We start from the raw sequence: 14,285 nt of genomic DNA on the forward strand, positions 1-14,285 counted from the left end.
GAACCTTGGATTTACCATTAAGGAGGCTGTCCTATCAGCAGGTGCAAAGTACTGGGGCTGCTGTACTGCAATCTGGTGAATGGATTCTGGACCATGCAGTAGTTTCTGGTGGGGCCTCTCGATGCCATACTAGTAATTGTTATGGCTTTACCTTATCATGTGCTACAAAAAAAAAGAAAAATTCCTATCTTTTTCTCTCCTGCTTTCCCTCTCTGTCCTGCTCTAACCAAGTCTGTCGACCTGTTCCATAAATCCCAAATCCTACACATAAAATATCTCCAGAAAAAATTCACGAATAAACCTAGAACCCCATCTTCCAACGTAGACCCCTACTACCATGTCTCCTTCTCCAACATCAGGGATCTACGTTCCAACCTTCTAGAGGTTGAAACCCAATTACAAGAGATGAAACCGGACATATTCTTTCTAAGTGAAACTGGAATTGGGCCGACAACTTCCCTAGAGGAATTCATAATTAAATGATACTCTAACTTAATATCTAAATGAGCCACAAGATCGCCATGGGCATAGAATATGTGCCTACATTAAAGATGTGATAGGGATATCTCCAGTGAATATCCTAATTTACCTTATATGTGCTTCCGGGTTGCACTTGCTTACACCACTGCATTTATATTTGCCCTCTATCGCCCCCACAACAGCGGATTTACTATCTTTAAGAGCATATCTGAGAAAATTGACCACATCCTGTCTGCTCATCCTTCGGCTAACATCCACATTTGTGGTGACTTAAATGTCCACAATGTGGAATGGCTGACCCACTCGAACAAGACAGGTGATGAGGGGAGGTTCTGTCATGATTTCGCCATTGCCTATGATCTCACCCAGATTGTTCACGAACCCACCCGTGTATCCGATACTTCCGGTCGGTATGCTAGCCTTCTAGAACTTTTTCTCACAACTTCCCCTGAGCTATGTTCATGTTCAGTTCTGTCCCCTCTGGGATCTTCTGACCACTCGGTTGTATCAGTTGATAAAAACGAAATGCATTAAGTCTTCAGACGTACCTCTCCACCATACTGTATATCGATACTCTATGGCTGACTGGGATAGCTTCCATACATTTATATCTGATCCACCCCTACATTCCATATTTAAAAGGATGTATCCTCCATAGTATCAGACCTGACCGAATGGTTAATTGTAGGCATAGACCGATTCATACCATCCTAAAAATTCCAACGAAAACCTAACAGCCAGCCATGGTTCTCCCCTGAATGTGCTGCTGTCATCGGGCACAGAAATCACTTTTTCCATAGCTACCAACGTAATAGATGCATTGTGACTAGAGCTGCTCTCAGGACTGTCAGCAACCACTGTAAAAGAGTAATAAAACATGCAAGAGAGCTATATGCTCAGTCCGTTAAATCCAAAGTAGCTGAGCAGTGGCTTGGTTCCCACCAGTTTTGGCAAATAGCAAACAGGATCCTGAACAGAAGCGTGTGTTCTATCCCAACCATCATCAATGGACCTGAGGTCATCTCGTCAACAGGAGACATTGCCAAGAACTTTGCAGCTAATTCTACCCTATATGACAAAGGCCGCCAACTCCCTGTATTTCCTCCTATAACAGACAACACACTATGCAACATATAAATATCTGTGTGTGAAGTCGCTAAGCTTATCAAGAACCTTGATTCTAGTAAAGCAACTGGCCCTGACAGCATTCTAATTATAGTGCTGAAAAAGCTTCAACCAGAACTTGCCCCCATACTTACAAAACTGTCTAAGCATTGCCTTAAAGAGAAGTGCTTCCCTACACCCTGGAAAACCTCATCAGTATGCCCTGTATTTAAGAATTCAGGTGATAAGTCATCTCCCTTTCAGTACAGACCAATAGGTCTCCTGTGTGTCATGAGTAAGTTGCTGGAATCCATATTAAATAGAGAAGTAGTCAACCACCTCAGCAGAAATAACCTCCTTCGTGACATACAATATGGTTTCCGTTCTGCAAGATCTACAGCAGACATGCTAACGGTTATATCTCATAGGATTAGTGAATCTCTTGACAAAGGCTTGCTCTCTAGGCTAATTGCTCTTGACATATAAAAAGCCTTCGATAAAGTATAGCATAAAGACCTACTTCACAAGATTTCCAGCTACGGTATAACTGGAAATGTTTTCTCGATCATTAAATCATTTCTCTGTGATAGGCTCATAAGAGTAGTGGTTGATGGGCAGAAATCAGAGGCCCTCAGTATTAATGCTGGAGTCCCTCAGGCTTCCATCCTGGGCCCAACTCTCTTCCTGATCTACATCAATGATCTCCCAAAACACATACTTAAATCATTCGTTGACATCTATGCTGATGACACGACCATCTATGGTAACACATTAAAGGCCGTAAATGACAAAGTTCTCTCTGATTCTCTCTCCTCGGATCTTGAGCATGTGGTACAGTGGGGGAAGAAGTGGCTGGTTACTTTTAATGCATCTAAAACCAAGCTCCTATCTTTACATCATCAATGCTCTGATCCCCTTCTGGCATCAATTGAAATGGATGGCTCTCGACTAGGGGAAGCTCCATGCTTTGATAAGCTTCTTTGCTTGACCTTTACTCCTGACCTGAAATAGAACATGTACATCAAGTCTATTGCCAAGGTCGCTGGAAAAATGGTAGGATCCTTCTACTGCTCCAGAAGATATCTCACTGCTGATGCAATTCTCTATTTATATAAAAGCCAAGTACGTCCAAGGATGGAGTACTGCGGCCACATCTGGGCAGGAGCTGCTAAAAACACTCTACCCTGCCTTTACAGAGTACAAAATAGGCTTCGTGGCTTAGTGGGGGATGCCCTTTTCTTTTCCCTGCAACCTCTCTCTCACAGGAGAGACGTTGCGAGCCTGTCTTTGTTTTATCGTTACTTCCATGTCAGGAGCTCGTCTGAGCTCCACTCTCTGGTCCCCCCTCGCCGATCTTTTTCAAAAAACACTCGTCTAGCTGAATCCACTGTCAAAAATTTTCCCCACTCTTTATCTGTGCCAAAACCAAAACGTAGATTCCATGAATAAAGCTTCTTTCTTAGAAGTGCACGCCTGTGGAACTCTGTTCCGTCTGCCTGTTTCCCACCTGACTACAACTTGGATGTATTCAAGTCCAACATAAACAAATTCCTGATGAACCGCCCCCTTAAGTAAGACACTATCAAACCTCAACATTAACGTACTGTACACACAATAACCCTTATCTCCTAGTGGCTTCCGGGCCTTGATAAGTTGTAACCACCTTGTAAAAAAAAAAAAAAGATCGATTATCAAACAGATTTTTAAATTGCTCCTCCATCGTTGTTTGATTTTGCTGTAGAAAGATTTTGCATCTTTATGATTAAAATCATTTTGTATGTTAACAGACAATTCAGTCCAGCATTTATTCTTCATCTGACGAAGTTTTGCACTGTAACTTCCCTTTTGCTTCCTGGAAAGCGTCCTCTACTTTTCCTGTAGATGAGTCAGAAGAACTAAGATGTTTATTGTGAGCCCTCTTCTTCTTTCCGATAAGGTTGGAGATTACATCATTTTCATCAAACCAATCTCTGCATTTGTTTTCCAGACATTCTACTCCAGTGCTGTACACTTTTGATTTGAACTGGTCCCACGTTCCATAAAGTATGGTGTTATTGAATAAGTTCTTTAGATTCTCACACATTTCCACACTTTTCAACTTAGAAATATCTATGCGTTTTGGCACTTTAATGCCGCTGAGCCTGTCTTTCTTTCTGTCTTTCTTTCTGAACAAGTTTTTGGTTAGTATCATACTCAGTACCTCACAAACTCTGACTGTGCACATATATTGGAGATCACGTCTCTGTGTGATGATATAGTCGTCAAGAATGTGCCAATGTTTGGACCTAGGGTGCATCCAAGTTGCTTTATGAATATACTTTTTATCGGTGGAATGTGTTACACACTGCTAGTCCAAACTCGGAGCACAACTTGAGTATTCTTCAAAGACAGTCTCTCAATTCTTGATAAAACACATTGACTACTACATAAAGACTGCATAACGACTGCATGTAAACAGACACATGATGTGGTCACAAACCCTGTAAGATTGTTCAAGATCAACTACGATATGTGCAAATTGAAAAACATATACTTCCTTTCCTTTTGATGTCTTCAGATAGAACATAATTCTTTCAATGAAGAATATATATATATATATATATATATATATATATATATATATATATATATATATATATATATATATATTAAAAGAGTTTGTTAGTGGTACAAAATTTGCAAATAGCAGAAAAAATAATTCTTTTAGACCCTAGACGTCTTTCGCCATCCTCATCAGGGGCAAACGATGGCATATTTTAACTTTTTTTTAAAAAAAAAAAGAAAATATGGGGGGAAAAATTAAAACCATGGAGATAGAAAAGGACAACTCTCTCCCGTTTCTCGACGTGTTGATTGAAAGGTCCAGAGGAGGTTTTCTCACTTTTATAGATAGAAAACCTACCTTCACCTGTCTTTATACTAAATGGTGTTCTTTTGCTCCTAAACCCACAAAGTTGACGTTAATTTATACGTTGGCACATAGGGCCTTGGTTATTTGTTCCCCCTGTCGACTAGATACTGAAATTACTAAAATTAAGGAAATTCTAATCGATAATGGCTACCCAGAATTCCTGATTGATATATGTATTAAATTTAAAATCAATCAATTTAATAAAGATGTAACCTTTGAACCTTCAAAGTGTCCTGTTTATCTTAAGTTGCCATGGCTTGGTGAAAAGTGTGTCCTTCTCATTAATCAACTTAAACAGACTATCAGCAATTGTTTTCCGTCTGTTTTACCTAGAGCTGGTTTCAATACGAAACCTGCATTTTCTTCTTTCAAAAAGGACGGTTTGCCTTGCACTAAACTTAGCAATCTATATATCTATAAAAGTGAACGTGTCTGTCTGTCTGTCTGTCTGTGTGTCTGTGTGTCTGTCTGTGTACATTTCCCTACGCAATAACTCTGTCAATTTTTAGTCTATAGACTCGAAATTTTAAATACCGGGTACTGAGATTTGGGAAAATCGATGTGACGGGTGTCAGCCAGAAATTTGGCTGTTAAGGGGTCAAATTTCAACGATTTGACCTTTAAGAACTCTACCAAACTCCTCCGAAAATTTTGGGTCTAGACACTTGAAATTTTAGATATAGGTTCCTTGAACCTGGATCTAACTTAATAAAGTGATTTGAGCCCGAAACTATAAATTTTAAGGGGTCATAATAGGGGTCAAAGTTTTACAAAATTAACCATTTTTTTTGTTTTTTTTGCTTTTTTTTGCACAGCATACACCTCCGATTAAGAGGTCAAAGTTCTACGATTTGACCTTTGAGAACTCTACCAAACTCCTCCTACAATTTGGAGTCTAAACACGTGAAATTTTATATATAGGTTCCGTGGACATGGATCTAACTTAATAACTGGATTTGAGCCCCAAACAATAAATGTTAAGGGGTCATAATAGGGGACAAAGTTTTAAAAAAAAAGACGTTTTTTTTTTTGATCAGCATACAACTCCAAACACCCGGGCAACGCCGGGCACCCATGCTAGTCATCTATAAATATAAAAGCGAAAATGTATGTATGTATATGTGTTCGCTTTTTCTGTGTGCCTACAAAAGGCTTCTTTCAGAGAAGCAGTCGGTCGGTTCACAACTTTTTAAAACTTTTTGTATCACATACAAATCGTAATATCTCACAGTTTACAACGAAGCTCGCCTGTCTATTTAATTTGCCCGATTTCGGGAAGATAAATATTCAATATTTGTCGCTCGCTGCATGTGGGTTAGTCTTTTTCCTATAACATCTTCGGGGGGGGGGAAGCGTTCAGCAGTAAATGAATACTATCCCGCAGTCAAAACTTGACCTTATTTAAAATGGGCACCTGCTAAACCAACTAATTAAATAAATTTAAACGTGGTTCCGTTAGCATCTCGCGGTGGAGCAATGGTTAATATCGCACTTCTTTTTTTTTTTTTTTTTTTTTCACACTTTAATTTACAACTTTGCCTCAACGGTTCGGGTTCGATCCTCATACTTACTTTTTTTTAACCCCCCGCCCAAACACTCGGGCAAGGCCGGGTACCCCTCGCTAGTATTATATATAAATTCCAATGTCAGTGTGATGCTGTCTATGTTGGGCGAACCAGCGTTCATTTTGAAACAAGAATTGAACAACATGTTCCTTCAGGTTTTCGAAATAAAAATAAAAACAAAATTATCCTCAACCCCACTCACAATAATTTAAATTCCGCAATTGGTAATCAATGATTACCAATTGCGGAATTTAAACTATTAATTATTGGATAACCCAAAATGTGGGCAGGCTTATAAGGATGACTTTTTTCAATTTTATTTCGAGGCCGATCGAGTAGTCATTTGAAAACTCTCGAATCCGTCTCTATTACACGCCTTAAAACCTCTTTCTGCAGGCAGAAACGGTTTGTGAACACCCTGGATCTTTTTGGCGAATTGTATAGATATTTTAGATATGTCTCCCCATCCCCATCTCCCTTTCTCCTTTTTTTCCTGTATATTTTTATGCGAATTATCAGTCCCTATTCGTGCTAGTTTCATTTTTTTTTTTTATTTGATAGTACTCATTATGTTGATATATCTACACACACACACACACACACACACACACACACACACACACACACGTTAATTCATTTTATTTTATCCTTTCCCCCACCGTTTTCCTGTACATATATTTTATTATAATTGTAAATTAATCCTTCCCATTTTCATTATTAATTTTAATTCCTCCCCCATATTTTCTTTTTTAAAAAAAATTTTTAAATGTCATCGTTGGCCCCTGATGAGGATGGCGAAGGACGTCTAGGGTCTAAAAGAATGCTTTTTTTCTGTTTTATATATATATATATATATATATATATATATATATATATATATATATACGAGAGATTATATCAATATAAGTTAAATTTATATAGATCTAAATGATTCTCAATGAATCACATTTCACTTAAAAAACAGGTGCAACACTTAGCATTAAATAGATGTTATGCATGTATATTTTACAAGATCATCTTATAATATCCTATAATTATAAAACAATATCAGTATAGAAGCCGTTATAAATCAGTTTTTGTGGGTTATTCCATGAGATTGATTTTTTATTTGTATCCTGTCTGTTTCTTGACTCTTTGGATTTTTTCACAAGCATTATTAAATCTTCTTTCTGAAGTAAAGGATGAATTAGCTTCTGACTATATTTAATTATTTATTTGGTGAACTTTTGATTATTTGTGCTTACATTTTACCATGAGGTTCTGAGAAAATAATTTGGTTTCATAGAAAACTGCATGGATTTTTGTTTGCTATACAGATTTTTGAAAACAATTATAAATCAGATGACTTGCTTTGTGTTTAAGATATATATATATATATATATATATATATATATATATTGCATATATATTATATATATATATATATATATATATATATATATATATATATATATATATATATATATATATATATATATTGCAGAAAATGAACCACTTTTGTTCCCTCGTCAAAAAGTATTTGGCTATTGGATTCGATTCGATGTCCACCCAACTCTAACCCTGACCCTAACCTCTGAATTTCAAATATTCAAGTTGGAAACATCTTTCTCAGAATTTGGTTAATCCTTCAGAGTTTTGAACTGAAGTTTTATTTTCCAATCTTATCACCGCGACTGTTGTTTCTCTTCGACTTCGAACTTTCATAAGTACACGAGATTTAGAATTGATTGCAAAAACAACCAGAATAAATACAAACAAACTAAAATGGAAAGAGTAGGGTAGTCACTGCCCGGGTGGTTTAATGCTTCAAGCTGAGTAATTTCGACTCTGGACAAATAGCAGTTCATCTGACATGAATCGTTTATAAAGGGATCATGTGTTGTAGTGCCCGATAAGTCACAAACTAAACCGAATGAAACAATCTTGATATTTTCTCGAAATATTGTACACAACTTCCATCAGACCACACTGATACAATCCACTGTTAAAAGTATAAAAAGGCATATATAGTGAATTAATTAAGTTAATACAAATAGCTTGTTCCACTGTTAGATGCCTTAGTTTTCTTCAGCGTGTTTATCCGTTACACCTTTGCATTCTACTGCCTTTGTACGAGCCCATTCTAGTCTTGCACAAAAACACGCGTTCACATCTCAAGCCATTTTTCTTGTCATACACATACGCGCATACAAACATACATGCGCACGTACACACACGTAGATATATTCACGTTCACATACACTCACATTCATGTGCATACACACACACGCTAACGTACACACATGTATGCACACATACGCACACATATACGCACACATGGGCGACGTCCCTTCCCATTTTAAAGGAAATCCACACATGCGCAAAAGACCACCGGAAACAACTATAATAGCAAAAGACATAAGCTGTTTCTCTCTTTTCAATTCGGCTTCCGACCTGAGAGGGCGACGGACCAACCGGTTTTTTCGGGGCGCGCACGCCTGCGCGCACGCCTGCGCGCCTCACATTACCTGCTACTATGTGTGGGGCAAGAGTCAACAGACAGTACGTACACCTTACACAGTTTATATCTCCATGGCCTGGATTGACTTTCTCTCTCTCTCTCTCTCTCTCTCTCTCTCTCTCTCTCTCTCTCTCTCTCTCTCTCTCTCTGTCACAATAGACTTTCCTTCTCACCAGTTAACAGCGAGAGATGCACGCCAAACTAAACACGTGCTGTACCGTTTTCTTTCATTTGTTTCTTCACAAAATAAATTCTTGTTCGTTTATTTCAACAAACGCATTGTTTATTTCTTCCTCAAAACAATTCATTTTTCCAATTTTTCCTAATGACTGGGGGATATATACTTATATATCCATAAGTCCTCCACAAATTGGTGACCCGACGTGAGATGAAACACATTTCCCTTCTATACTACATGTCCGCAACAAACTGATGACCGACTGACATAAAGCGAACACTCATGGTGACTCTACTTTTTTTTTAATTAATTGTTTTGAGCGAGACGCACGTTTTATTTGGTAAACAAAAAAACGAACATTTCAACAAAGAAAAACAAGTGAACTACAATGACAAAACCCCTCGTCAGGAAAATAGACATGGAGGTGTCGACTTCATACCGAATATAAAGAAAAATTCGAGCTTGGTTTCCTGACATTACCCTGCAACAAATGCGACGAGCAAAATCACATAGGCCTATACACATTCTCTCCCACACATCAGAGGCAACAACAAAGTAACAATAACAGGATATCCCTATTAACACATAGGAAGAAGTTGAATCAAAAATACGAGTTGAGATGCACCACGCACGCTGATAAAGTCACAACTGGAAGTTTCGTTGACAGCCAGCAACTGGGCACCCCGTTCAACACGAACGAACGTGCAACTAGCGCCCGTACAGACAATAAACACACTACCACAGACTCACTTGCGAAGACACTGGCAACTACACACACCACGTTAACATGAACAAAAATTTTCCTTCCAAACGAACAATTCACTTCACTATCCAAGCAACTCGTTGCACATGTCAGCACACAACAAAAAAAAAAACAAACAAACAAATGTCAGCCTAAAAAAAGAGTAAACGCCTTTTCCACGCGTAATTAAATACTTTTTTTACGAACACACTCTGTTTTGGATGTTTTTTTAAATAACCACACCAACAGCAAAAAAGAACAGGACGAAAAGTCAAATGCCCAAAACGTTACTTAAATATATATATATATATATATATATATATATATATATATATATATATATATATATATATATATACTGCATATTTTTTTCCTATGAAGGCGAGTACTGTACAAGCCCTTTCTAGTCTCGCACAAAAACACGCGTTCACATCTCAAGCCATTTTTCTTGTCATACACATACGCGCACACAAACATACGCGCGCATGTACACACACATAGATATATTCACGTTCAGGTACATACAATCACATTCATGTGCATACATACAAACGCTAACGTACACACATGTACGCACACATACGCGCACACGTACGCACACATGGGCAACATCACTTGCCCTTTTAAAGGAAATCCACACATTCGCAAAAGACCACCGGAAACAACTATAATAGCAAAAGACATAAGCTGTTTCTCTCTTTTCAATTCAGCTTCCGACCTGAGAGCTCGACGGACCAACCGGTTCCTTTTATGTCACCTGCTACTATGTGTGGAGGCAAGAGTCAACAGACAGTACGTACACATTACACACTTTCTATCTCCATGGCCTGGCTTGACTTTCTCTCTCTCTCTCTCTCTCTCTCTCTCTCTCTATATATATATATATATATATATATATATATACAACAATAGATTTTCCTTCTCATCAGTTAACAGCGAGAGACGCACGCCAAACTAAACACGTGCTGTACCGTTTTCTTTCATTTGTTTCTTCACAAAATAAATTCTAGTTCGTTTAATTCAATTTAACATGTTGTTCGTTTCTTCCTTAAACAATTCATTCATTCCTATTTTGTACGACTGGGGATATATATATAATATATCCACCAGTCCACAACAACTTGGTGACCCGAACGTGAGATGAACACGCATTTCCTTCTATACCACCAGTCCTCCACACCTTCTATAAATTACATTTATCAACTCATGAGACAATGCTTCAACCCTAACCCTACATTGACCTCTTTTAAAGTATCAATTATTACTCTTTTACTCACTTGAAGCAAAACGTATTATGTGCTTTTTTTTGAAGTGAATGGTGGTGATGCAACAAATCTTTTCGGTTCTTTTTTTATTGACACACGAATACTTTTCGATGTGCCAACACGGTTTCAATGTTTGAGTAAAATAACTAGCTGCCTTTAATTAATTATTTACAATTAATTGTTAATGTTGTTTTTGCCAAACAATAAATCAAAAAAAGCCGAGGAACATACAATGCAAAACATATTAAGTATTTTCAATTTACAGCTACATTATTTTTACTATTGGCTCGCAACTTATAAAGTCCCAGAGCTCCTCGAGAATAAGTGTAAATGAGAATGTGAAATAATTATGAATATAATTATAGAAATATTAATGGTATGAATTGATTATTACTGAATAGCAAAGCATTTATTGAAAATGGATTTGAAAACGACTAAGGTGTAATCAGCAGGCAAGCAGTTCTACGTTAACGTGTAACACTGAAAGTCTTTACAAAGAACTATGTGTGTGAAGATGTCACCTGACATTAGAAAAATGATTTTTTCATTCTAGTAGAAAAATTAGTTGTTGCTGAATGTGTTATAAGGAGGAACTAAAGACTGGAGCTCATTCAAGCATCTTCCATAGAAATAATGATATAGTAGAGACTAGCAATATATATTCTGTGAAAAATAAATTGTAAGGAAGATATCATCTCCCACCGGATTTCTAAGTCTATTTTGTATTCAGTCAATGCAGGAATATGTGTTCTGTGTGAAACTTCCTCAGATGTGTCAGCATTACTTGATATTTCCATTTTAATATTTAGCCAAGCATATATGTAATTTATCTTGGCTATGGAATTACAGAGTGTATAATTATCTCATTTCTTTTCTAGCTATGCATTTAAATGCTATGAGTGATTTCTGCCGACCAGATTACAAAATATGTGCAATTAATATTTGCGAATCAAATGCAAAACATATGAATCATTATTTAATCATTGATACTAGAAAATTCAAAGTCAATGGAATTTTTTACAATAAATTTTTGACTATGCCCTTACGAAATGTGAGATGCCTTAAATAAGTTTCTAGACTAGAAATGTACATCCTGGAAGGCCCCATAGACGTCCTCTTGTGTGAGTGTATCAATGACCTTTGTCACGGCCTCTTTCATATCTTCAATTGTTTCATAACGACAGCCTCTAAGTTTTTCGTTGAACTTAGTGAATAACAAAAACTCATAGGGAGGAAGGTCTGAACTATAGGGAGAATGAGAAACTCTCTTGATGCGCATCTTGTAACAAGGATGGAGTTGCGAACTAGTGCATCGTTCTGGTGGAAATGCCACTAACCCGATTTGAAGAGTGCTGGCCTCCTACGACAGAATCTCTTCCTTAACTCCCTTAAAATCTCAACATGTTGACCGTCTGCCAGTTAACACCCAGTGCATGTAGATCATGCCCGTGCTGTGCCCAAAAGAAGATCAGCATAAGTTTCTCAGTGGATTTGCTCGGTCTGGTCATCTTGGAACTGGGTGAGTCAGCATGCTTCCACTGGGAACTCTCTTTCTTGCTCTCTGGGTCATAGCAGTAGGTCTAGCTTTCATCGCAGGTCACCAGAGCATCAGGAACTGTGGGATCTGAATTGATCAGCTCAACCATCTCCCTGTTGTCATGACAACGTCTTTCTTTCTGATCTTCTCTGAGCACCTTGAGACAAACTTCGCACAAATCTTCCACATCCTCAGTTCCTCACGTATAATTGTGGATACAGTTCCCACACTGACATCAAACTGTTCATTTATTGTCTCTATAGACACATAACGATCCTTATCCATAGAATTCTTTATTTGGCCAATCAACTCTGGTGTTCTGACTTTGTTACTCCTCCTACGTCTCTCATCAACCGAGAAATTTTGATAACCTCGTTCAAACTTAAAAGATGATTTTAGTAATTTTATCTTATATATTCTTCGGTCACTATAAGTTTCACAATAGATCTTCATGATAGGTTGACGTTTTACAGATCTACGTCACTATCGATGCATACTGTTATGTTATAATTCAAGAGAATCAAATATATATTTAAAAAATATTTAAAATAACAAAAATACATACGAAATCAGGAACGTGTGAGAACGGTCTGCAACAATGGAGTAATTGAAAAATCTACTCGAAGAGAGGGTGTATTCTCCTGGTATTCCAGTGTCATGAAGAATGAAATCCGATGTTCCCATCAGGTTCACAGACAATGTATCGCCAGGATCTGGATCACCCACTTTCACTAAATATATCGGTGTTGTTGTTAAAGTGTCCTCCGTCATGCTCACATCTGCTTTTCCTGTGGGACTGATGAAATAAGGTGATAAACCTATAAAGACAAATGTAATAACAGTTCCATCATATATATATATATATATATATATATATATATATATATATAGAGAGAGAGAGAGAGAGAGAGAGAGAGAGAGAGAGAGAGAGAGAGGCAGACAGACAAATAAATGGAAACAAAAATTTCAACAACAAAAATTAAAGAAACACATATGTATAAACGCAACCAATATCTATGTAACAATTGCATAAACGTTTAAGTTTTTTTTTTTTAATAGTTCAACTATTCAAAATTGAACCAAAGTTCCCTATCTTGAGCGAATCTTTCTGCTTTAATTTGGAATTAGAGATAAATTTAATAGTATTAATCAATAAAACAATTATAGTTGGGTTCAAATTCAAAGAAACTTATGTCGTATGAAAAATATGTATGGCATGAAGTGGACAAAAAATATGATTATTGATTGGTTGATCAGGTTGTTAGAGTTACAGCACTTGAACCGGATTTACTTACATTGAATGAATCTTTTCTTTTCAGCTATTCGTCATCGTAAGCCTTAATGTTAACTACTGCCCGGGTATGTTCTGTTGTTTACTACCAAAGAATATGTTACTACTACTACTACTACTACTACTACTACTACTACTAACAGCAACAAATATAATGATAATAATAATAATAATAATAATAATAATAATAATAATAATAGTTACTATTATTATTTTTTTTTTAATTTACTATATACGCTCCACTGAACAAGTTATTTACATTTTAAGAAATGTTTAAAAATTACTTGTAAAAAAAAATCCGCCTTGGCACTCGAACTACATGATACTAAAATAAGAAGAATTACTATGCCAAAAGGAAATCGTTGTTTTTAAAAGTTTCTTTTAAAACTTGAACGTTAACAATGGCGTGTTTTTGTTTTCAAATAATGATGAGTTCAAATGGATTAGACGGATACGATTTGATTGTAAAGTACAAGACAAGTTATCGGCCATAGTCGAGAGCGACCCGAAGGGTAATATTCCCAGATGTAGAAATTTAGGGATTACTTTTATTAACTTTTATACTCACGTTATAATATTAAGTGCTTTAAAAGGGGAACATCTTTTTAATCTTTGGTATACCCAGATCTTTCTCTCTTCCTAACTACAGCACATGGTACATCTAAGGTTACAATCAGGATTCGGTTCTGGGTTTCGGGAAGGAGTGAGTCAC

At 36.9% G+C, this 14,285-nt stretch overlaps 1 protein-coding gene across 1 annotated transcript in view; it reads right to left on the reverse strand.

Moving 5' to 3' along the window:
• LOC145277819 (protocadherin Fat 4-like) overlaps positions 1-14,285 on the reverse strand; it is a 514,458-nt gene that overhangs the window by 462,337 nt on the left and 37,836 nt on the right. The window contains exon 2 of the mRNA XM_080129718.1: positions 12,848-13,100. Coding sequence (XP_079985844.1) covers positions 12,848-13,100 — 253 coding nt within the window. The remainder of the gene's footprint in view (positions 1-12,847; positions 13,101-14,285) is intronic.

The sequence above is a fragment of the Euprymna scolopes genome, chromosome 6 (assembly GCF_053919585.1).
Source record: "Euprymna scolopes isolate OS-2025 chromosome 6, ASM5391958v1, whole genome shotgun sequence".
Lineage (NCBI taxonomy): Eukaryota > Metazoa > Mollusca > Cephalopoda > Sepiida > Sepiolidae > Euprymna > Euprymna scolopes.